Below are 25,500 nucleotides of genomic sequence, written 5' to 3'. Positions count from 1 at the left end.
ACTGTTACTAACTTCTCCTCTCAATGAGACTGTTCCTAACTTCTCCTCTCAATGAGACGGTTCCTAACTTCTCCTCTCAATGAGAAGGTTCATAACTTCTCCTCTTATCCTCTTATGAAGTCCTAGACCACATTTACTCAACCCACAAGCAAGAACCACAGGCCCTCCCACTTCCATCATTCGGCAAATCAGATCATGACTCCGTACTCCTGCTTCCTGCTTCCTGTTTACAAACGATAACATTGACAAACTAACCACCTCAGTCACCGGCTTCATAAGGAAATGCATCCGCAACGTTCTCCCCACAGTGAAGATTCGCCGGTTCCCCAATCAAATCTGAGACTGCATGCAGAATTCTGCAAAAATATAATTTGTGTGCAACGTAGAACACCAAATAATGCATGCAGAGCAGAATTAGGCCGATAATTATCAAAATCCAGAAAAGAGACGTTAAATTCTACAACCACCTAAAAGGAAGAGATTCCCAAACCTTCCATATCAAAGCCATCACCTACAGAGAGATGAACCCGGAGAAGAGTCCCCAAAGCAAGCTGGTCCTGGGGCTCTGTTCACAAACACAAACACACCCCACAGAGCCTCAGGACAGCAACACAATTAGACCCAACCAAATCATAAGAAAACAAATAGATAATTACTTAACACATTAGAAAGAATTTACAAAAATACTGAGACCCAAAATGAATTTGAAAACAAATCTAATTTTGATTAAAGCCCATATCTATTGGGTCAAATACCACAGTGTGCAATCACAGCAGCAAGACGTGTGACCTGTTACCACAAGAAAAAGGCAACCAGTAAAGAACCACTGTAAATAGAACCTAACGTTTTCACTTGCTTAGGCAATGTAAACATATATTTCCTCTGCCAACAAAGCCCCTTAAATTGTAATTGAGAGAGAGTCAGAGAGTCAGAGAGAGAGAGAAGGAGAAGAGAGTCAGAGAGAGAGTCAGAGAGAGATAGTCAGAAAGAGAGAGAGAGAGAGAGAAGAGAGTGAGAGAGAGAGAGAGAGAGAGAGAGAGAGAGAGAGAGAGAGTCAGAGAGAGAGAGAGAGAGAGAGAGAGTCAGAGAGAGAGGGGACGCAGCGAGAGCAGATAAGAAAATCCAAGGCTCAGTGAGTCGTAGTTAATAGTTAAAACCAAATAATGGGGGACTTTTCTTTCGGTATAAATATCCTTTATTCATTCACTGGCAAAGGTGATTAGGCTGATCACATTCATTTAGTCAGATTATGTAACTGTAGTTAGCTGTGTAGCAGGTCTCTCTCTGTATTATAAGGGTCTGTAACTAGCTGTGTAGCAGGTCTCTCTGTATTATAAGAGTCTGTAGCTAGCTGTGTAGCAGGTCTCTCTCTGTATTATACGGGTCTGTAGCTAGCTGTGTAGCAGGTCTCTCTCTGTATTATAAGGGTCTGTAACTAGCTGTGTAGCAGGTCTCTCTGTATTATAAGAGTCTGTAGCTAGCTGTGTAGCAGGTCTCTCTCTGTATTATAAGAGTCTGTAGCTAGCTGTGTAGCAGGTCTCTCTCTGTATTATAAGAGTCTGTAGCTAGCTGTGTAGCAGGTCTCTCTCTGTATTATAAGGGTCTGTAGCTAGCTGTGTAGCAGGTCTCTCTGTATTATAAGAGTCTGTAGCTAGCTGTGTAGCAGGTCTCTCTCTGTATATTATAAGAGTCTGTAACTAGCTGTGTAGTAGGTCTCTCTCTGTATTATAAGAGTCTGTAGCTAGCTGTGTAGCAGGTCTCTCTCTGTATTATAAGGGTCTGTAGCTAGCTGTGTAGCAGGTCTCTCTCTGTGTATTATAAGAGTCTGTAACTAGCTGTGTAGCAGGTCTCTCTCTGTATTATAAGGGTCTGTAGCTAGCTGTGTAGCAGGTCTCTCTGTAGTATAAGAGTCTGTAGCTAGCTGTGTAGCAGGTCTCTCTCTGTGTATTATAAGAGTCTGTAACTAGCTGTGTAGTAGGTCTCTCTCTGTATTATAAGAGTCTGTAGCTAGCTGTGTAGCAGGTCTCTCTCTGTATTATAAGGGTCTGTAGCTAGCTGTGTAGCAGGTCTCTCTCTGTGTATTATAAGAGTCTGTAACTAGCTGTGTAGCAGGTCTCTCTCTGTATTATAAGGGTCTGTAGCTAGCTGTGTAGCAGGTCTATCTCTGTATTATACGGGTCTGTAACTAGCTGTGTAGCAGGCCTATCTCTGTATTATAAGGGTATGTAACTAGCTGTGTAGCAGGTCTCTCTCTGTATTATAAGGGTCTGTAGCTAGCTGTGTAGCAGGTCTCTCTCTGTGTATTATAAGAGTCTGTAACTAGCTGTGTAGCAGGTCTCTCTCTGTATTATAAGAGTCTGTAGCTAGCTGTGTAGCAGGTCTCTCTCTGTATTATAAGGGTCTGTAGCTAGCTGTGTAGCAGGTCTCTCTCTGTATTATAAGGGTCTGTAGCTAGCTGTGTAGCAGGTCTCTCTCTGTGTATTATAAGAGTCTGTAACTAGCTGTGTAGCAGGTCTCTCTCTGTATTATAAGGGTCTGTAGCTAGCTGTGTAGCAGGTCTATCTCTGTATTATACGGGTCTGTAACTAGCTGTGTAGCAGGCCTATCTCTGTATTATAAGGGTCTGTAACTAGCTGTGTAGCAGGTCTCTCTGTATTATAAGAGTCTGTAGCTAGCTGTGTAGCAGGTCTCTCTCTGTATTATAAGAGTCTGTAGCTAGCTGTGTAGCAGGTCTCTCTCTGTATTATAAGAGTCTGTAGCTAGCTGTGTAGCAGGTCTCTCTCTGTATTATAAGGGTCTGTAGCTAGCTGTGTAGCAGGTCTCTCTGTATTATAAGAGTCTGTAGCTAGCTGTGTAGCAGGTCTCTCTCTGTATATTATAAGAGTCTGTAACTAGCTGTGTAGTAGGTCTCTCTCTGTATTATAAGAGTCTGTAGCTAGCTGTGTAGCAGGTCTCTCTCTGTATTATAAGGGTCTGTAGCTAGCTGTGTAGCAGGTCTCTCTCTGTGTATTATAAGAGTCTGTAACTAGCTGTGTAGCAGGTCTCTCTCTGTATTATAAGGGTCTGTAGCTAGCTGTGTAGCAGGTCTCTCTGTAGTATAAGAGTCTGTAGCTAGCTGTGTAGCAGGTCTCTCTCTGTGTATTATAAGAGTCTGTAACTAGCTGTGTAGTAGGTCTCTCTCTGTATTATAAGAGTCTGTAGCTAGCTGTGTAGCAGGTCTCTCTCTGTATTATAAGGGTCTGTAGCTAGCTGTGTAGCAGGTCTCTCTCTGTGTATTATAAGAGTCTGTAACTAGCTGTGTAGCAGGTCTCTCTCTGTATTATAAGGGTCTGTAGCTAGCTGTGTAGCAGGTCTATCTCTGTATTATACGGGTCTGTAACTAGCTGTGTAGCAGGCCTATCTCTGTATTATAAGGGTATGTAACTAGCTGTGTAGCAGGTCTCTCTCTGTGTATTATAAGGGTCTGTAACTAGCTGTGTAGCAGGTCTCTATTATAAGAGTCTGTAGCTAGCTGTGTAGCAGGTCTCTATTATAAGAGTCTGTAGCTAGCTGTGTAGCAGGTCTCTATTATAAGAGTCTGTAACTAGCTGTATAGCAGGTCTCTCTCTGTATTATAAGAGTCTGTAACTAGCTGTGTAGCAGGTCTCTCTGTAGTATAAGAGTCTGTAGCTAGCTGTGTAGCAGGTCTCTCTGTAGTATAAGAGTCTGTAGCTAGCTGTGTAGCAGGTCTCTCTCTGTGTATTATAAGAGTCTGTAACTAGTTGTGTAGTAGGTCTCTCTCTGTATTATAAGAGTCTGTAGCTAGCTGTGTAGCAGGTCTCTCTCTGTATTATAAGGGTCTGTAACTAGCTGTGTAGCAGGTCTCTCTCTGTATTATAAGGGTATGTAGCTAGCTGTGTAGCAGGCCTCTCTGTATTATAAGAGTCTGTAACTAGCTGTGTAGCAGGTCTCTCTCTGTATTATATGGGTCTGTAGCTAGCTGTGTAGCAGGTCTCTCTGTGTATTATAACAGTCTGTAGCTAGCTGTGTAGAAGGTCTCTCTGTGTATTATAAGAATATGTAGCTAGCTATGTAGCAGGTCTCTCTCTGTATTATAACAGTCTGTCGCTAGCTGTGTAGCAGGTCTCTCTGTGTATTATAAGAATATGTAGCTAACTGTGTAGCAGGCCTCTCTGTATTATAAGGGTCTGTAGTTACCTGTGTAGCAGGTCTCTCTCTGTATTATAAGAGTCTGTGGTTAGCTGTGAGGCAGGTCTTTCTCTGGTCTACTCTGCCTCTCATTCATCTTCACATCACAACTTATACTAAGCTGAGATCAACTGCCAACACTCCCAGGATCATCCAGTAGAAGTTTAATGAATGGAATGTTACAAAGCAAAATGTACAATTATTATTTTTTTAAATAGATTTTCATGGAAGGAAGTTCCTTCTGGTGTATCAGTTAGAGCCTTTGTATTGTTCAAATCCATGTTCTGCTTATCCTGCCAACTAGGAATTGTGTCCACCTGCCTCATCCTGTCCACTTACCTCCAGGGGCTTGTCTGAACTCTGCCTAATTATCTCAATGTAGGGGAAACACTGGGAGGGCTGTGTTCTGTTGGCCGGGGGTGGAGCCTGTTTCAGTGCCTCCAACAGTACCTCTGTGTCATTAGATTGTCGCTGTGCCCCAGCCCAAGGTTGTTGTGTCTTAGAGGTGTGTGCCAGGTGGGAAGCAGGGGGCTGGCTGCTTCTGTGGCCAGCGCTGGGGCAGCTGTGAGGAGGCCTGCAGGTCTAGTGTTGTAGCCAAGGGGATCACAGGGTGGAGGTGTGGGTGGTGTCCAAAACCTCCAGGCTAGAGCCAAAGGTCAAGGACGCTCTCATTGGCACCCTATTCACTATATAGTGCACTACTTTTGACCAGGGCCCATAGGGAATAGGGTGCACAAACTTTTGACCAGGGTCCATAGGGTAGTGCACTACTTTTGACCAGGACCGATAGGGAATAGGGTGCACTACTTCTGACCAGGGTCCATAGGGTAGTGCACTACTTCTGACCAGGGTCCTCTTCTCTCACAACCATTTTGTGTTGGATTTTGAACTTCGGCAAAACGAGTTGTGTCCTAAATCAGACTTGCACTACTTGATGATTTTGACAGATATTAGCAATAAACATGATAATAATCACAGTAGGATGTTCATCTCCTATTGTGCTTTTTCTGGTTCTGAATACCTAAATACCAGGCATTGTTCTGCATCAAAAAGGGGCGTGGCAGGGGGGGGCGTGGCAGTGAGGGTGTGGTCAGGCAGGGGGTGTGGCGGGGGGGGGGGGGGGGGGGGGGGGGGGCAATGGGTGTGGTCAGGCAGGGGGGCGTAGTGGGGGCGTGGTAATGGGTGTGGTCAGCCCATTGCATGCCAGAAATGTTGAGATCATTTTAGAGGCCCCGTCTTTGCGATATGTAGGCATGACTAGTTCTGTCAAGAGATCAGAAGGACTGAAAATAATTAAATAATTGAGTGTTTTTTTTCTGAAATTGGATGAAAATGTGTTTTAATAACAACACAGCTTCAGTAATGTCTGAGTGAAGAATGCCTGGGGATGTGGGAAATGGGTGATCAGCAGTACCTCTTAGTTCCCCCTCTCATCATGTGTCTGCTGGGAAGTGGGCTGCCTATACGATGCGTCACCAGAGAATCGACTTCTCTAAATTGAAAACATATATCATTTTCTGTCACTTATTTCTGCAGAGAAAATAAAAACCCAGATGTAAACCACAAGAGGTTGGTTTGAGTCAGTAGAAGTAAAGAACAAGCTATTTAAGACGTCAGGTTACCAGGCTCAGATCCAGGGAGAAATCTAGTGGCTACATTGACTGTTTGTTTTAGCGAATGGGGCTGGACTCAGAACATGTTCTGACACACTAGTTCTACCATGGACTCGAGTGTTTGCAGAACACTGATGAAAACTCAGACGTGTTTGTCAATCTCGTCATTGCATCCATCCAGACTCTGAAACTCTGTCTGCCTGTATCAGTCTGTGGGTGGGTGGGCTCTCCATCAGAAATAACAGACCTCATAATGACCATGCTGTATTCACAAATGCATGTATGGCTTGTGATATAGAGATTATAACTGAATAGCCTGTATCATGACTGACTGGCCTGTATCACGACTGACTGGCCTGTATCATGACTGATTGGCCTGTATCACGACTGACTAACCTGTATCATGATTGACTAGCCTGTGTCATGATTGACTAGCCTGTATCATGACTGACTAACCTGTGTCATGATTGACTAGCCTGTGTCATGATTGACTAGCCCGTATCATGACTGACTGGCCTGTATCACGATTGACTAACCTGTGTCATGATTGACTAACCTGTGTCATGATTGACTAGCCTGTGTCATGATTGACTAACCTGTGTCATGATTGACTAACCTGTGTCATGATTGACTAGCCTGTATCATGATTGACTAGCCTGTGTCATGACTGACCAACATGTGTCATGATTGACTAGCCTGTGTCATGATTGACTAGCCTGTATCATGATTGACTAGCCCGTATCATGATTGACTAGCCTGTATCATGACTGACTGGCCTGTATCATGATTGACTAGCCCGTATCATGACTGACTGGCCTGTGTCATGACTGACTGGCCTGTGTCATGATTGACTAGCCTGTATCATTACTGACTGGCCTGTATCATGATTGACTAACCTGTGTCATGATGGACTAACCTGTATCATGATTGACTAACCTGTGTCATGATTGACTAACCTGTATCATGACTGACTGGCCTGTATCATGATTGACAAGCCCGTATCATGATTGACTAGCACGTATCATGATTGACAAGCCCGTATCATGATTGACTAGCCTGTATCATGATTGACTAGCCTATATCATGATTGACTAGCTCTGGGGTGATGTTTCCCCTAGCAACAGATTTAATATGAGCCTCCTCCAAACCTAACCTTAACCATCAGTGGGGGAAATGCTAAACTGACCCAAAATCTGCATATAGGGGCAACTTCATCCTACACCCCAAGACACAGCTCAGTCAACACTGGTTGGCTCACCTTTGTATTGATCTCTCCTACAGGTGGTCTCTCTGGGGAAGAACGCCCGTGGATACCACTACATCCTGTCTAACTTGGTGAGTCAATATACAGTACCAGTCAATCGTTTGGACACACCTACTCATTCCAGGGTTTTTATTTATTTTTACCATTTTCTACATTGTACATCAAAACAATGAAATTACACATATGGAATAATTTGGTAACCAAAAAAGTGTTAATCAAATCAAAATATATTTTAGAATTATTCTTCTTCTAAGTAATCACCCTTTGCCTTGATGACAGCTTTGAACACTTGGCATTCTCTCAACCTGCTTCATGGGGAACGTTTTTCCAACAGTCTTGAAGGAGTTCCCACATATGCTGAGCAGGAGTTCCCACATATGCTGCTTTTCCTTCACTCTGCGGTCCGACTCATCCCAAAACATCTCAATTGGGTTGAGGTCGGGTGATTGTGGAGGCCAAGTAACCCGATGCAGCCCTACATTACTCTCTGTCTTGGTCAAATAGCCCTTACACAGCCTCGAGGTGTGTTGGGTCATTGTCCTGTAGAAAAACAAATGATAGTTCCACTAAGCCCAAACCAGATGGGATGGCATATCACTGCAGAATGCTATGGTAGCCATGCTGGTTAAGTGTGCTTTGGAGTCTTAAAAAAACACAAAGTGGTACCAGCAAAGCTGAGGTGCAGTTAACTCTAATTAACGTATCCTTGGCAGCAGAGGTAACTCTAATTAACGTATCCTTGGCAGCAGAGGTAACTCTAATTAACGTATCCTTGGCAGCAGAGGTAACTCTAATTAACTTATCCTTGGCAGCAGAGGTAACTCTAATTAACTTATCCTTGGCAGCAGAGGTAACTCTAATTAACTTATCCTTGGCAGCAGAGGTAACTCTAATTAACTTATCTTTGGCAGCAGAGGTAACTCTAATTAACTTATCCTTGGCAGCAGAGGGAACTCTAATTAACTTATCCTTGGCTGCAGAGGTAACTCTAATTAACTTATCCTTGGCAGCAGAGGTAACTCTGGGTATTCCTTTCCTGTGGTGGTCCTCATGAGAGCTAGTTTCATCATAGCTCTTGATGGTTTTTGCAACTGCACTTGAAGAAACTTTAAAAGTTCTTGAAATGTTCCTGATTGACTGACCTTCATGTCTTAAAGTAATGATGGGCTGTCGTTTCTCTTTGCTTATTTGAGCTGTCCTTGCCATAGTTTGGACTTGATCTTTTACCAAATAGGGCTATCTTCTGTATACCACCCCTACTATCTCATGACACAACTGACTGGCTCAAACGTATTAAGAAGAAAATAAATTCCACAAATTAACTTTTAAAAATGCATTCCAGGTGACTACGTCATGAAGCTGGTTGAGAGAGTGCCAAGAGTGTTCAAAGCTGTCATCAAGTCAAAGGGTGGCTACTTTGAAGAAGCTAAAATCTAAAATATATTTTGATTTGTGTAACACTTTTCTGGTTACGACATGATTCCATATGTGTTATTTCATAGGTGTGATGTCATCACTATTATTCTACAATGTAGAAAATAGTACAAATAAAGGAAAACCCTTGAATGAGGGGTGTCCAAACTTTTGACTGGTACTGTAAACAGTTAATCGGAAGTTTACATACACCTTAGCCAAAAACATTTAATAAACTCAGTTTTTCACACTTTCTGACATTTAACCCTAGTAAAAGTGCCATGTCTTAGGTCCGTTAGGATCACCACTTTATTTTAAGAATGTGAAATGTCCGAATAATAGTCGAGAGAATTATTTATTTCAGCTTTTATTTCTTTCATCACAATCCCAGTGGGTCAGAAGTTTACATACACTCAATTAGTATTTGGTAGCATTGCCTTTAAATTGTTTAACTTGGGTCAAGCTTTTTGGGTAGACTTGCACAAGCTTCCCACAATAAGTTGGGTGAAATTTGGCCCATTCCTCCTGACAGAGTGTCACGGTTGTGAGGAAAGACGGACCAAGGCACAGCGTGATTTGAGTTCCACATATTTATTTAGAGTGAAACTTCTAAACAAATCAATAAACAAACGCAGACCGTGAACAAACAGAGCACACATCAGCACTCAACAAAACAATATCCCACAAAGCAGGTGGGAGGAAGGGCTTCCTAAATATGATCCCCAAATAGAGGCAACGATTACCAGCTGCCTCTAATTGGGAACCATGCCAACCAGCAACATAGAAAATAAATGACTAGAACACCTCCCTAGTCACGCTCTGACCTAAACACCAAAGAGAACCGAGGGCTCTCTATGGTCAGGGCCTGACACATAGCTGGTGTAACTGAGTCAGGTTTATAAGCCTCCTTGCTCGTACATGCTTTTTCAGTTCTGCCCACAAATTTTCTATAGGATTGAGGTCAGGGCTTTGTGATGGCCACTCCAATACCTTGACTCTGTTGTCCTTAAGCCACTTTGCCACGACTTTGGAAGTATGCTTGGGGTCAATGTCCATTTGGAAGACCCAAGATTTAACTTCCTGACTGATGTCTTGAGATGTTGCTTCAATATAGCCACAACATTTTCCTGCCTCATGATGCCATCTATTTTGTGAAGTGCACCAGTCCCTCCTGGAGCAAAGCACCCCTACAACATGATGCTCCCAACCCCGTGCTTCACAGTTGGGATAGTGTTCTTCGGCTTGCAAGCCTCCCCCTTTTTCCTCCAAACATAGCGATGGTCATTATGGCCAAACAGTTCTATTTTTGTTTCATCAGACCAGAGGACATTTGTCCAAACAGTACGATCTTTGTCCCCGTAGTCTGGCTTTTTTTATGGCAGTTTAGGAGCAGTGGCTTCTTCCTTGCTGAGCGGCCTTTCAGGTTATGTTGATATAGGACTCGTTTTACTGTGGATATAGATACTTTTGTACCTGTTTCCTCCAGCATCTTCACAAGGTCCTTAGCTGTTGTTCTGGGATTGATTTGCACTTTTCGCACCAAAGTACGTTCATCTCTAGGAGACAGAACACATCTCCTTCCTGAGAGGTATGACGGCTGCCTGGTCCCATGGTGTTTATATTTGCATACTATTGTTTGTACAGATGAATGTGGTACGTTCAGGCATTTGGAAATTTCTCCCAATGATCAACCAGACTTGTGGAGGTCTACAATTATTTTTCTGAGGTCTTGGCTGATTTCTTTTGATTTTTCCATGATGTCAAGCAAAGAGGCACTGGGTTTGAAGGTAGGCCTTGAAATACATCCACAGGTACACCTCCAATTGACTCAAATGACGTCAATTATCCTATCAGAAGCTGCTAAAGCCATGACATCATTTTCTGGAATTGTCCACACTGTTTAAAGGCACAGTCATCTTGGGGTATGTAACACTTCTGACCCACTGAATTTGTGATACAGTGAATTCTAAGTGAAATAATCTGCCTGTAAACAACTGTTGGAAAAATGATTTGTGTCATGCACCAAGTAGATGTCCTAACCGACTTGCCAAAACTATAGTTTGTTAACAAGAAACTTATTTTAATGATTCCAACCTAAGTGTATGTAAACTTCCGACTTAAACTGTGTGTGTATATATATATATATATATTTATATATACACACACACAGTATATATATATATATATATATATATATATATGTATATATATATATATATATATATACACTTTGTATTCCGACATTGTTTTTTCCTAATATTTCTATATATCTTTATTACATTATTTTACTTTGTAGATTTGTGTGTATTGATAACTATTACTCCACTGATAGAGCTAGGAACACAAGCATTTTTCTGCCTCCTATCTCCTTGCTTCCATCTGAAAATGTATTGGAGAAGAAGGTCATAGGGGAGGGACATAGTCATTTCAAACTCAACCGTTTGGATGTAGTGTCTGATCTTCTGTCATCAGAGGGATAAAGTGGAACCTTGTAGTTTCAGGTTGACTCCTGTATTATTAAGATGAGAGCAAGGGCCCTCTCCTTTCCCCTCCCCTCCCATTCTCCTCTCCTCTCCTTTCTCCTCCCCTCCCATTCTCTTCTCCTTTTCTCTCCTCTCCTCTCCTCTCCCCTCCCATTCTCCTCTACTCTACTCTCCTCTCCCCTCCCATTCTCCTCTCCTCTCCTCTCCTCTCCTCTCCTCTCCTCTCCCCTCCCATTCCCCTCTCCTCTCCTCTCCTTTCCCCTCCCATTCCCCTCTCCTCTCCTCTCCTTTCCTTTCCTTTCCTTTCCTTTCCTTTCCTTTCCTTTCCTTTCCTCTCCTCTTCCCTCCAATTCCCCTCTCCTCTCCTCTCCTCTCCTTTCCCCTCCCATTCCCCACTCCTCTCCTTTCATCTCCTCTCCCCTCCCATTCCCCTCTCCTCTCATCTCCTCTCCTCTCCTCTCCTCTCCTCTCCTCTCCTCTCCTCTCCTCTCCCATTCCCCTCTCCTCTCCTCTCCTCTCCTCTCCCTTCCCATTCCCCTCTCCTCTCCTCTCCTCTCCTCTCCTCTCCTCTCCTCTCCTCTCCTCTCCTCTCCTCTCCTCTCCTCTCCTTTCCCCTCCCATTCCCCTCTCCTCTCCTTTCATCTCCTCTCCCCTCCCATTCCCCTCTCCTCTCCTTTCCTCTCCTCTCCCCTCCCATTCCCCTCTCCTCTCCTTTCCTCTCCTCTCCTCTCCCCTCCCATTCCCCTCTCCTCTCCTTTCCTCTCCTCTCCCCTCCCATTCCCCTCTCCTCTCCTCTCCTTTCCCCTCCCATTCCCCTCTCCTCTCCTTTCCTCTCCTCTTCCCTCCCATTCCCCTCTCCTCTCCTTTCCTCTCCTCTCCCTTCCCATTCCCCTCTCCTCTCCTTTCCCCTCCCATTCCCCTCTCCTCTCCTTTCATCTCCTCTCCAATCCCATTCCCCTATCCTTTCCTCTCCTCTCCTCTCCCCTCCCATTCCCCTCTCCTCTCCCCTCCCATTCCCCTCCTCTCTCCTCTCTTCTCCTGTCCTGTTGTTCTCTCTCCACTGTGTCCCTGACTTTAAAAGTCCCCATTATGCACAAGTCACGGACACATGCCCTTGTACTCCATAACATGACGCTGTACTCTGAAACTAGCAATTTGACCATGAAAAGAAAGCTCACTCTGACATGACTCCAGGAGGCACCGTGTAATTTGACGGCAGTTGGAGCCGCCGGCTTGTCAGAATACATTACAATACGTTTGATTCTCTGGGAGGACGGACTAAGCCATCAACCAGGGGAAAAGGTGTTGTTGTGTTGTTGTACCATATCTTAATTCCATTGCGCAGTACCGTATGTAGAAGAGACACTGTTCAAAGAAACATAGACCTCCATTTTATTATGTCTGAAAATAAAATGTTATTCCTTTCTGTGACTATTGACTACCTTGTAGGGTCGAATACTCTTCACTGAGTTACATTGAGTAGCTAGATTTATGACATCCTTCCTCGTGCAACATTCAGGGTGGTTTTCATATCCCAAAACACAATTTCAAGGTGATTCCTTTAAAATTTTATTGGAAACGTTATGCTTTTGGACCCTGAGTTTCTCTCTCTCTCTCTCTCTCTCTCTCTCTCTGTCTCTCTCTCTCTCTCTCTCTCTCTCTCTCTCTCTCTCTCTCTCTCTCTCTCTCTCTCTCTATGTCTCTCTCTCTATGTCTCTCTCTCTCTCTCTCTGTCTCTCTCTCTATCTCTCTCTCTATCTGTCTCTCTGTCTCTCTCTGTCTCTCTACCTCTCTCTCTGCCTCTCTCTCTCTGTCTCACTGTCTGTCTCTCTCCCTCTCTCTATCTCTCTCGCTTTCTCTCTCGCTTTCTCTCTCGCTTTCTCTCTCTCTTTCTCTCTCTCTCTCTCTGTTTCTCTCCCTGTCTCTTTCCCTCCATCCTTCTCTCCCTGTCTCCGTCCATGCCTCCCTCCTCTCTCTCTGATGTCAGGGTTTCTCCAATGTGAGCTTGGACAAGGTCTTCCTAGGCGGGGCCAACATATCAGGCTTCCAGATAGTGAGCCCTGAGAACCCCATCGTTCAGCAGTTCCTACAGCGCTGGGAGAGACTGGATGAAAGGGAATTCCCAGAGGCCAAGAACACCCCGCTCAAGGTACCTACTGCAGACTACAGAACAGCAGCCAAGCCTTTCATGATGTACTGTTATGTATGCAAAACTGAATGTATCCATCTCTTCTTTTGGATAGAGAGCTCTCCCTCTTGTCCTTCTCCTCTCAGCCTCTGTCACTCTCCCATTCTCTTTCTTCTCACATTCCTTTCTCACTTTTGTTTCCTCTCCTTCTCCTCTCTTCTCACTTTTGTTTCCTCTCTTCTCCTCTCTTCTCACTTTCGTTTCCTCTCCTTCTCCTCTCTTCTCACTTTCGTTTCCTCTCCTTCTCCTCTCTTCTCACTTTCGTTTCATCTCCTTCTCTCTTCTCACTTTCGTTTCCTCTCCTTCTCCTCTCTTCTCACTTTCATTTCCTCTCCTTCTCCTCTCTTCTCACTTTTGTTTCCTCTCCTTCTCCTCTCTTCTCACTTTTGTTTCCTCTCCTTCTCCTCTCTTCTCACTTTCGTTTCCTCTCCTTGTCCTCTTTTCTCACTTTCATTTCCTCTCCTTCTCCTCTTTTCTCACTTCTTCTCACTTTCCCATTCTCTTTCTTTTTTCATTTCTCTCCTTCCCTTCCCCAACGATCGATATATTGATAGGCAGATGTGAAGCAAGGTTATAGCACAGCTTCAATGAACATCTAATTAAACAATGACCAAGGAAGAAATGGGTTTGAAATTACACTTAATTGTCCCCCACGATGAAATCAGGGAAGGAACTGTGAATCTGTCTCTGTCCGGTAGTACATTTGTACGTTAGTCACATGCAACATCACAGATAGCACTGGCCCGATTTTGACAAAACTTGGGTGAATGATACGTTTTGCCATAGAGAACTGGTATTTACAAGAACACACTGATTGTCCCAAGGAGTGCGCTATAGTAATTAATTCAAATGTAAATATCAAATCAAATTATGTTTGTCAAATGCTTTGTAGACAACAGGTATAGTTACAGATAAGATAAAAGTACAAACTGAACATGTATGTATTTGTCACATGCTTGGTAAACAAGAGGAGTAGACTAACAGTGAAATGCTGACTGATGGATCCTTTTCCAACCATACAGAGAGGAAGATAAGAGGAAAATGTAAATAGCGACATGAGGAATAAATACACAGTGAATAACGAATGACAATAATGATGGCTACATACAGGAAGTAGTAAATAACATGGCTATATACAGGAAGTAGAAAATAACATGGCTACATACAGGAAGTAGAACATAACATGGCTATATACAGGAAGTAGAAAATAACATGGCTATATATAGGAAGTAGTAAATAACATGGCTACATACAGGAAGTAGTAAATAACATGGCTATATACAGGAAGTAGAAAATAACATGGCTACATACAGGAAGTAGAAAATAACATGGCTATATATAGGAAGTAGAAAATAACATGGCTATATATAGGAAGTAGAAAATAACATGGCTACATACAGGAAGTAGAAAATAACATGGCTATATATAGGAAGTAGAAAATAACATGGCTATATACAGGGAGTAGAAAATAACATGGCTATATCAGGAAGTAGAAAATAGCATGGCTACATACAGGAAGTAGAAAATAACATGGCTATATATAGGAAGAAGTAAATAACATGGCTATATATAGGAAGTAGAAAATAACATGGCTATATACAGGAAGTAGAAAATAACATGGCTACATACAGGAAGTAGAAAATAACATGGCTATATACAGGAAGTAGAAAATAACATAGCTACATACAGGAAGTAGAAAATAACATGGCTATATATAGGAAGAAGTAAATAACATGGCTATATATAGGAAGTAGAAAATAACATGGCTATATACAGGAAGTAGAAAATAACATGGCTACATACAGGAAGTAGAAAATAACATGGCTATATACAGGAAGTAGAAAATAACATGGCTACATACAGGAAGTAGAAAATAACATGGCTATATACAGGGAGTAGAAAATAACATGGCTATATACAGGAAGTAGAAAATAACATGGCTACATACAGGAAGTAGAACATAACATGGCTATATATAGGAAGAAGTAAATAACATTGCAGACTGTAGGCAACTAAGGTCACAGTTATGAAAACTTAGGACACTAAAGAGACCTTTCTACTGACTCTGAAAAATACCAAAAGAAATATGCCCAAGGTCCCTGCTCATCTGTGTGAGCGTGCCTTAGGCATGCTGCAAGGAGGCATGAGGACTGCAGATGTGGCCAGGGCAATGAATTGCAATGTCCGTACTGTGAGAGGCCTAAGACAGTGCTACAGGGAGACAGGACGGACAGCTGATCGTCCTCGCAGTGGCAGACCACGTGTAACAACACCTGCACAGGATCGGTACATCCGAACATCACACCTGTGGGACAGGTACAGGATGGCAACAACAAATGCCTGAGTTACACCAGGAATGCACAATCCCTCCATCAGTGCTCAGACTGTCCTCAATAGGCTGAGAGAGGCTGGACTGAGGGCTTGTAGGCCTGTTGTAAGGCAGGTCCTCACCAGACATCACCGGCAACATCGTCGCCTATGGGCACTAACCCACCATCGCCGGCTCAGACAGGACTATCAAAAAGTGCTCTTCACTGATGAGTCGCGGTTTTGTCTCACCGGGGGTGATGGTCGAAGGAATGAGGGTTACACCCAGGCCTGTACTCTGGAGGGATTGAGTTGGAGGTGGAGGGGCCGTCATGTTCTGGGGCGGTGTGCCAGAGCGTTATCGGACTGAGCTTGTTGTCATTGCAGACAATCTCAATGCTGTGCGTTACAAGGAAGACATCCTCCTCCCTCATGTGGTACCCTTCCTGCAGGCTCATCCTGACATGACACTCCAGCATGACAATGCCACCAGCCATACTGCAAGACAGGAATGCCAGTATTCTGCCATGGCCAGCGAAGAGCCCGGATCTCAATCCCATTGAGCACGTCTGGGACCTGTTGGATCAGAGGGTGAGGTCTAGGGCCATTCCTCACCTTTGTTCGGGGACACATTATTCCATTTCTGTTAGTCACATGTCTGTGGAACTTGTTCAATTTATGTCTCAGTTGTTGAAACTTGTTATGTTCTTACAAATATTTACACATGTTAAGTTTGCTGAAAAAAAAACACAGTTGACAGTGAGAGGACTTTTTTTGTTGTTGCTGAGTTTAGGAAGTAAAAAATAGCATGGATATATATAGGAAGTAGTAAATAACATGACTATACACAGGAAGTAGAAAAACTATTTTATATATAGGAAGTGGTAACTAACATGTTTATATACAGGAAGTAGAACATAATGTGTGTGTGTGTATATATATATATATATATATATATATATAGGAAGTAGAAAATAATATGTATAGGAAGAATTAAATAACATTTTTAAATACATGAAGTAGAAAATAATGTATATATATATATATATATATATATATATATATATATATATATATATATATATATATATATATATATATATATATAGGAAGTAGAAATAACATGGCTATATCCAGGAAGTAGAAAATAACATGGCTATATCCAGGAAGTAGAAAATAACATGGATGTATACAGGAAGTAGAAAATAACATGGATATATACAGGAAGTAGAAAATAACATGGATATATACAGGAAGTAGTAAATAACATGGATATATACAGGAAGTAGAAAATAACGTGGCTATATACAGGAAGTAGTAAATAACATGGTATATATAGGAAGTAGTAAATTACATGGCCATATGGCCATATACAGGGAGTACCAGTACCGAGTCATTGTATCGATGTTCGAGGTAATTGAGGTAGCTATGTACTGTACATATAGTAGTTGTAAAGTGACTAGGCAACAGGATAGATTATTTACTGCAATAGAAGCGTTTGTGCAAAAAATGTGAGTTAGCGAAAAAAAGTTTAAATTGGCCTAAGGGTTGGTGGGGGCTGAATCCTTCATGTGGGACAACAGTAAACATTTACTGTTGCCTTAACACATTTAGTCAAGGTGCTGGTTAAGGAACAACCTGTTTTCTCCAAGTCAAGGTAAGTTTGCGATGAACGTGTGGGACAGTGCGATCATCGGTTAGTCTCCCATGATCTCTCTTGTGATTTCTGGTGATCTCTTGTGATTTCTGATGATCTCTTGTGATTTCTGGTGATCTCTTGTGATTTCTGGTGATCTCTTGTATTTTCTGGTGCTCTCTTGTATTTTCTGGTGATCTCTTGTATTTTCTGGTGATCTCTTATGATTTCTGGTGATCTCTTGTGATTTCTGGTGATCTCTTGTGATTTCTGGTGATCTCTTGTGAACCCCCTGAACTCTCTTGTCCTCGGCAGTACACGTCAGCTCTGACCCACGATGCCATCCTGGTGATCGCTGAGGCGTTCCGGTACCTGCGGCGCCAACGTGTAGACGTGTCAAGGCGAGGGGGAGCAGGAGACTGTCTGGCCAACCCTGCCGTGCCATGGAGCCAGGGCATCGACATCGAGAGAGCACTCAAAATGGTAAGATAGAGAGGGACAGATGGGGAGGGAGGTAGAGAGAGAGAAGGAAGATTGTAGGCAGAGAAGGGAAAGGAGAGAGAGAAGGAAGGAAAGAGGTAGGTAAAGGGAGCGAGGGGAGACAGATAGACGGGGGTTGTAGTGAGAGATGGAGGTAGGTAGGGAGGCGGTAGGGAGGAGAGAGAGAGAGATAGAAAGGGGAAGTAGTGAGAGAGATGGAGTCAGGTAGGGAGGAGAGAGAGAGAGCTAGATGGGGAAGTAGTGAGTAAGATGGAGGTTAACCATTTGTACATTGTTAAAACACTGTATATATATAATATGACATTTGTAATGTCTTTATTGTTTTGAAACTTCTGTATGTGTAATGTTTACTGTTAATTTTTTATTGTTTATTTCACTTTATATATTAACTTTTTATGTTATGTACCTCACTTGCTTTGGCAATGTTAACACATGTTTCTCATTCCAATAAAGCCCTTGATTTGAATTGAATTGGAGGTAGGTAGGGAGCGAGGGGAGACAGATAGACAGACGGGGGAAGTAGTGAGAGTGATGGAGGTAGGTAGGGAGGAGAGAGAGAGAGATAGACAGGGTAAGTAGTGAGAGAGATGGAGGTAGGTAGGTAGGAGAGAGAGAGAGATAGACAGGGGAAGTAGTGAGAGAGATGGAGGTAGGTAGGGAGGAGAGAGAGAGAGAGATAGATGGGGGAAGAAGTGAGAGAGATGGCGGTAGGTAGGGAGGAGAGAGAGAGAGATAGACGGGGGAAGTAGTGGGAGTGATGGAGGTAGGTAGGGAGGAGGTAGGGAGGAGAGAGAGAGAGATAGATGGGGGAAGTAGTGAGAGAGATGGAGGTAGGTAGGGAGTAAAGAGAGAGATAGACAGGGGAAGTAGTGAGAGTGATGGAGGTAGGTAGGGAGGAGTTAGGGAGGAGAGAGAGAGAGATAGATGGGGGAAGTAGTGAGAGAGATGGAGGTAGGTAGGGAGTAAAGAGAGAGATAGATAGGGGAAGTAGTGAGTGAGATGGAGACGATAAGAGTGAGACTTGTAAGATTGAGAAACCGAGACAGAGAAACGAAGAGCAAGTGCGATAGAAAGAGGGGGCAGATAGAGAGCTATATAAAGAGGGGGCAGAGGGAGAGATAGAGAACGATAAAAAGAGACTAATCTCCTCCTTCCTCTGCCTCCCAGATGTCCTCTCACAGACCTCTCACAGTTAAATTCTCTCCCCCTCAGCTCAGCTCTCTGAAATACAAAGAGACTCTCATTCTCATTACCATAAACCCACATCTTTTATTAAAGCCTATCAGTTCCATCATTTGATTAACGCCAACGATTCAACCTATGTGAATACCTGCCATTTCCTAAATCCAGCCATTTCCAAATTTGATAATAACTTGGCTTTCTGTATTACACGTTGTTCTGTGTGTTTCGATAATAACATAGCTGTCTGTGTTACACGTTGTTCTGTGTGCTTTGTCCCTGTGTTTTTCTGTCCCGCGGTGCAGGTCCAGGTTCAGGGGATGACGGGGAACATCCAGTTTGACAGCTATGGCCGGAGGTCCAACTACACTATAGACGTCTATGAGATGAGAACAGGGGGACCCAAAAAGGTGCAGGCTCTCACATCCATCTACAGCGCTCTCTATAACTCCTTACCAACACAGCTTTTAAATCTAATTTTGGTCAGAAATTGTCTACATCACAACAGGATGAACTTCAGCCAGTCGTCAAGAGTTCAGTTCCTTATTTATTCCTGTCATTGGTTATGAATTATGACATGACCTCTGTAATTTATCCTATTCGACAGATAGAGGATTTCTGATAGAGGATGTCTGTAGGAGCCAGGGGTTGAATCCAAAATTATTTTCCAATCGTTTCGTTCTGAACAGAACCATTCTTTTTTTCATTCCATTCCACTGTTCCACCAGAAAAATAACGTTCTGAACCGGGTTCGACCCCCCCCCCCCCCCCCTAAAAAGGACCAATATATATTGTTCCTTTCTGTTCCTTTCTGAACAGTTTGCCATGGAGCGGGTAAGGAATTTAAATCAAATCAAACTTTATTAGCCACATGCGCAGAATACAACAAGTGTAGACTTTACCATGACATTCTTAATTACAAGCCCTTAACCAGCAGTTCAGTTCAAGAAGAAGAACATATTTACCAAGTAGACTAAAATAAAAAGTAATGATAAAAAGTAGTACAATAAGAATGACAATAACGAGGCTATATACAGGGGACACCGGTACTGAGTCAGTGTGCTGTATTGGAAGACGGTAAAGAGCAAATTGTATTTTTCCATAACAGCATGGTTTAATCATAATGAAAGACAAACACTGTCAGTCACAGTGTAGGGCGAGAGATGCAACTGCGGGTGAGGAGGGAGCATTGAAAAACTAGCACTGGAAAAGTGAATCTATTGTTCTCGAATTAAGCATATCTCCCTAATTTCTGAATCATACTTGTAATGTCGACAGTAGGTTACAGTAACCTATGCTTCAGAGGGGAGAGGCTACAGTAACCTGTGCTTCAGAGGGGAGGGGCTACAGTAACCTATGCTTCAGAGGGGAGGGGCTACAATAACCTATGCTTCAGAGGGGAGGGACTACAGTAACCTATGCTTCAGAAGGGAGGGGCTACAGTAACCTATGCTTCAGAGAGGAGGAGCTACAGTAACCTATGCTTCAGAGGGGAGGGGCTACAGTAACCTATATTTCAAAGGGGAGGGGCTACAGTAACCTATGCTTCAGAGAGGAGGGGCTAGAGTAACCTATCCTTCAGAGGGGAGGGGCTACAGTAGACTATGCTTCAGAGGGGAGGGGCTACAGTAACCTATGCTTTCCGAGTGGAGGGGCTACAGTAACCTATGATTCAGAGGGGAGGGGCTACAGTAACCTGTGCTTCAGAGGGGAGGGGCTACAGTAACCTGTGCTTCAGAGGGGAGGGGCTACAGTAACCTGTGCTTCAGAGGGGAGGGGCTACAGTAACCTGTGCTTCAGAGGGGAGGGGCTACAGTAACCTATGCTTCAGAGGGGAGGGGCTACAGTAACCTATGCTTCAGAGGGGAGGGGCTACAGTAACCTATGCTTCAGAGGGGAGGGGCAGGCAGACTATACACACCCACTGGTAAGGATTTCCAGCTGGCAGGCAGACGCTGGAATATGTTTCTGAGTGACAGAGTGAGGGCTTTGCATAGGGGCTTTGTTGCAATTTCTGTGGGACTGGAACAAAATGCCTGGAACCTAAAATAACATTATTAACAGTTGTAACGCTTTTAAAATAACGGTTCTGTTCCGGAACAGTATAGATCACTTTGGTTTCCGATACGGGTTCTGTTCCTCAAATAACTTTGTTCTTCTACATGAACCAGTTCCAACACTTGCTAGGAACCATTGAATCTAACACGTGACAGTGCTAGATTACTGTGAGCTTAGATCACTGTACGGTGTGTAGTCTAACCTGCTGGCTGCCTTCCATAAACAATACACCACCAATTAACGCCCCACAGCCCTGGTGTCTTACCCCTCACAGCCCTGGTGTCTTACCCCTCACAGCCCTGGTGTCTTACCCCTCGCAGCCCTGGTGTCTTACCCCTCACAGCCCTGGTGTCTTACCCCTCACAGCCCTGGTGTCTTACCCCTCACAGCCCTGGTGTCTTACCCCTCACAGCCCTGGTGTCTTACCCCTCACAGCCCTGGTGTCTTACCCCTCGCAGCCCTGGTGTCTTACCCCTCGCAGCCCTGGTGTCTTACCCCTCACAGCCCTGGTGTCTTACCCCTCACAGCCCTGGTGTCTTACCCCTCACAGCCCTGGTGTCTTACCCCTCGCAGCCCTGGTGTCTTACCCCTCACAGCCCTGGTGTCTTACCCCTCACAGCCCTGGTGCCTTACCCCTCACAGCCCTGGTGTCTTACCCCTCACAGCCCTGGTGTCTTACCCCTCGCAGCCCTGGTGTCTTACCCCTCACAGCCCTGGTGTCTTACCCCTCACAGCCCTGGTGTCTTACCCCTCACAGCCCTGGTGTCTTACCCCTCACAGCCCTGGTGTCTTACCCCTCGCAGCCCTGGTGTCTTACCCCTCACAGCCCTGGTGTCTTACCCCTCACAGCCCTGGTGTCTTACCCCTCACAGCCCTGGTGTCTTACCCCTCACAGCCCTGGTGTCTTACCCCTCACAGCCCTGGTGTCTTACCCCTCGCAGCCCTGGTGTCTTACCCCTCGCAGCCCTGGTGTCTTACCCCTCACAGCCCTGGTGTCTTACCCCTCACAGCCCTGGTGTCTTACCCCTCACAGCCCTGGTGTCTTACCCCTCGCAGCCCTGGTGTCTTACCCCTCACAGCCCTGGTGTCTTACCCCTCACAGCCCTGGTGCCTTACCCCTCACAGCCCTGGTGTCTTACCCCTCACAGCCCTGGTGTCTTACCCCTCGCAGCCCTGGTGTCTTACCCCTCACAGCCCTGGTGTCTTACCCCTCACAGCCCTGGTGTCTTACCCCTCACAGCCCTGGTGTCTTACCCCGCGCAGCCCTGGTGTCTTACCCCTCACAGCCCTGGTGTCTTACCCCTCACAGCCCTGGTGTCTTACCCCTCACAGCCCTGGTGTCTTACCCCTCGCAGCCCTGGTGTCTTACCCCTCGCAGCCCTGGTGTCTTACCCCTCACAGCCCTGGTGTCTTACCCCTCGCAGCCCTGGTGTCTTACCCCTCGCAGCCCTGGTGTCTTACCCCTCACAGCCCTGGTGTCTTACCCCTCACAGCCCTGGTGTCTTACCCCTCACAGCCCTGGTGTCTTACCCCTCGCAGCCCTGGTGTCTTACCCCTCGCAGCCCTGGTGTCTTACCCCTCGCAGCCCTGGTGTCTTACACCTCGCAGCCCTGGTGTCTCACCCCTCGCAGCCCTGGTGTCTTACCCCTCACAGCCCTGGTGTCTTACCCCTCGCAGCCCTGGTGTCTTACCCCTCACAGCCCTGGTGTCTTACCCCTCACAGCCCTGGTGTCTTACCCCTCACAGATCTGGTGTCTTACCCCTCGCAGCCCTGGTGTCTTACCCCTCACAGCCCTGGTGTCTTACCCCTCACAGCCCTGGTGTCTTACCCCTCGCAGCCCTGGTGTCTTACCCCTCACAGCCCTGGTGTCTTACCCCTCGCAGCCCTGGTGTCTTACCCCTCGCAGCCCTGGTGTCTTACCCCTCGCAGCCCTGGTGTCTTACCCCTCGCAGCCCTGGTGTCTTACCCCTCGCAGCCCTGGTGTCTTACCCCTCGCAGCCCTGGTGTCTTACCCCTCGCAGCCCTGGTGTCTTACCCCTCGCAGCCCTGGTGTCTTACCCCTCGCAGCCCTGGTGTCTTACCCCTCGCAGCCCTGGTGTCTTACCCCTCGCAGCCCTGGTTTCTCACCCCTTGCAGCCCTGGTGTCTTACCCCTCGCAGCCCTGGTGTCTTACCCCTCACAGCCCTGGTGTCTTACCCCTCGCAGCCATGGTGTCTTACCCCTCACAGCTCTGGTGTCTTACCCCTCACAGCCCTGGTGTCTTACCCCTCACAGCCCTGGTGTCTTACCCCTCGCAGCCCTGGTGTCTTACCCCTCACAGATCTGGTGTCTTACCCCTCACAGCCGGATAGAGACAGGAGGAGGAAAGAGAGAGAATCAGAGAGGGCTGGAATGAGGGGTGACGGTGGTGAGAGAGGGCTGGTATGAGGGGTGACGGTGGTGAGAGAGGGCTGGTATGAGGGGTGATGGTGGTGAGAGAGGGCTAGTATGAGGGGTGACAGTGGTGAGAGAGGGCTGGTATGAGAGGTGACGGTGGTGAGAGAGGGCTAGTATGAGAGGTGACGGTGGTGAGAGAGGGCTAGTATGAGGGGTGACAGTGGTGAGAGAGGGCTGGTATGAGGGGTGACGGTGGTGAGAGAGGGCTGGTATGAGTGGTGATGGTGGTGAGAGAGGGCTAGTATGAGGGGTGATGGTGATGAGAGGGGGCTAGTATGAGGGGTGATGGCAGGTGAGAGAGGGCTGGCATGAGGGGTGATGGTGGTGATGGTGGTGAGAGAGGGCTGGAATGAGGGGTGAGAGTGGTGTGTCTCATCTGATGACACACACACACACGCATACCAACACAGACTTTGCTGTCACAGCACTACCCTGCTACACTATACACTACCCTGCTACAGTATGCACTACCCTTCTACACTATACACTACCCTGCTACACTATACACTACCCTATGGCCCCTGGTCAAATGCAGTGCACTATATAGAATCCATTCAGCTGGCTACCAACCAGTATATCTCCAACCTGTACACCAACCAGTACATCTCACACCTGTACACCAACCAGCATATCTCCCACCTGTACACCAACCAGTACATCTCCCACCTGTACACCAACCAGTATATCTCCAACCTATACACCAACCAGTATATCTCCCACCTGTACACCAACCAGTATATCTCCCACCTGTACACCAACCAGTATATCTCCCACCTGTACACCAACCAGTATATCTCCCACCTGTACACCAACCAGTATATCTCCAACCTGTACACCAACCAGTATATCTCCCACCTGTACAACAAACAATATATATCCTACCTGTACACCAACCAGTATATCTCCCACCTGTACACCAACCAGTATATCTCCCACCTGTACACCAACCAGTATATCTCCAACCTGTACACCAACCAGTATATCTCCAACCTGTACAACAAACAATATATATCCTACCTGTACACCAACCAGTATATCTCCCACCTGTACACCAACCAGTATATCTCCCACCTGTACACCAACCAGTATATCTCCAACCTGTACACCAACCAGTATATCTCCAACCTGTACAACAAACAATATATATCCTACCTGTACACCAACCAGTATATCTCCAACCTGTACACCAACCAGTATATCTCCCACCTGTGCACCAACCAGTATATCTCCAACCTGTACAACAAACAATATATCTCCTACCTGTACACCAACCAGTATATCTCCAACCTGAACAACAACCAGTATATCTCCAACCTGTACACCAACTAGTATATCTCCGACCTGTACACCAACCAGTATATCTCCAACCTGTACACCAACCAGTATATCTCCAACCTGTACACCAACCAGTATATCTCCAACCAGTATATCTCCAACCTGTACACCAACCAGTATATCTCCAATCTGTACACCAACCATTATATCTCCCACCTGTACACCAACCAATATGCTGGTTATAGTACGACTGTCTTGGTGTGTTTGGACCATGTTAGTTTCTTGTTGATGTGGACACCAAGGAACTTGATACTCTTGACCCGTTCCACTTCTGCCCCGTCGATGTGAAAGGTCCTGTTCGGCCCTCCTGTAGTCCACGATCAGCTCCTTTGTCTTGATCACAAGAATAGTATATAACTGCAGTATAATAGTATAATAGTATATAGCTGCAGTAGAAGTTATTGATGTACAACTTAAACTGCAGTATAATAGTATATAACTGCAGTATAATAGTATAATAGTATATAGCTGGAGTAGAAGGTATTGATGTACAACTTAAACTGCAGTATAATAGTATAATAGTATATAACTGCAGTATAATAGTATATAGCTGCAGTAGAAGGTATCGATGTACAACTTAAACTGCAGTATAATAGTATATAACTGCAGTATAATAGTATAATAGTATATAGCTGGAGTAGAAGGTATTGATGTACAACTTAAACTGCAGTATAATAGTATAATAGTATATAACTGCAGTAGAAGGTATCGATGTACAACTTAAACTGCAGTATAATAGTATAATAGTATATAGCTGCAGTAGAAGGTATCGATGTACAACTTAAACTGCAGTATAATAGTATAATAGTATATAACTGCAGTATAATAGTATAATAGTATATAACTGCAGTAGAAGGTATCGATGTACAACTTAAACTGCAGTATAATAGTATAATAG

The 25,500-nt window shown here is 44.9% G+C and overlaps 1 protein-coding gene across 3 annotated transcripts in view; it reads left to right on the top strand.

Annotated features, from left to right (window-relative positions):
- LOC110487786 (glutamate receptor 3) overlaps positions 1–25,500 on the top strand; it is a 254,309-nt gene that overhangs the window by 145,137 nt on the left and 83,672 nt on the right. For all 3 annotated transcript variants that reach the window (XM_036943367.1, XM_036943366.1, XM_036943368.1), the window contains exons 5-8: positions 7,083–7,136; positions 12,949–13,110; positions 17,408–17,575; positions 19,078–19,182. In XM_036943367.1, the coding sequence (XP_036799262.1) occupies positions 7,083–7,136; positions 12,949–13,110; positions 17,408–17,575; positions 19,078–19,182 (489 nt within the window). The remainder of the gene's footprint in view (positions 1–7,082; positions 7,137–12,948; positions 13,111–17,407; positions 17,576–19,077; positions 19,183–25,500) is intronic.

Source organism: Oncorhynchus mykiss, chromosome 14 (genome assembly GCF_013265735.2).
Source record: "Oncorhynchus mykiss isolate Arlee chromosome 14, USDA_OmykA_1.1, whole genome shotgun sequence".
In the NCBI taxonomy this organism is placed as follows: domain Eukaryota; kingdom Metazoa; phylum Chordata; class Actinopteri; order Salmoniformes; family Salmonidae; genus Oncorhynchus; species Oncorhynchus mykiss.
Note: the sequence above shows the minus strand (reverse complement) of the source record. Positions and strands in the feature narration are given on the sequence as shown.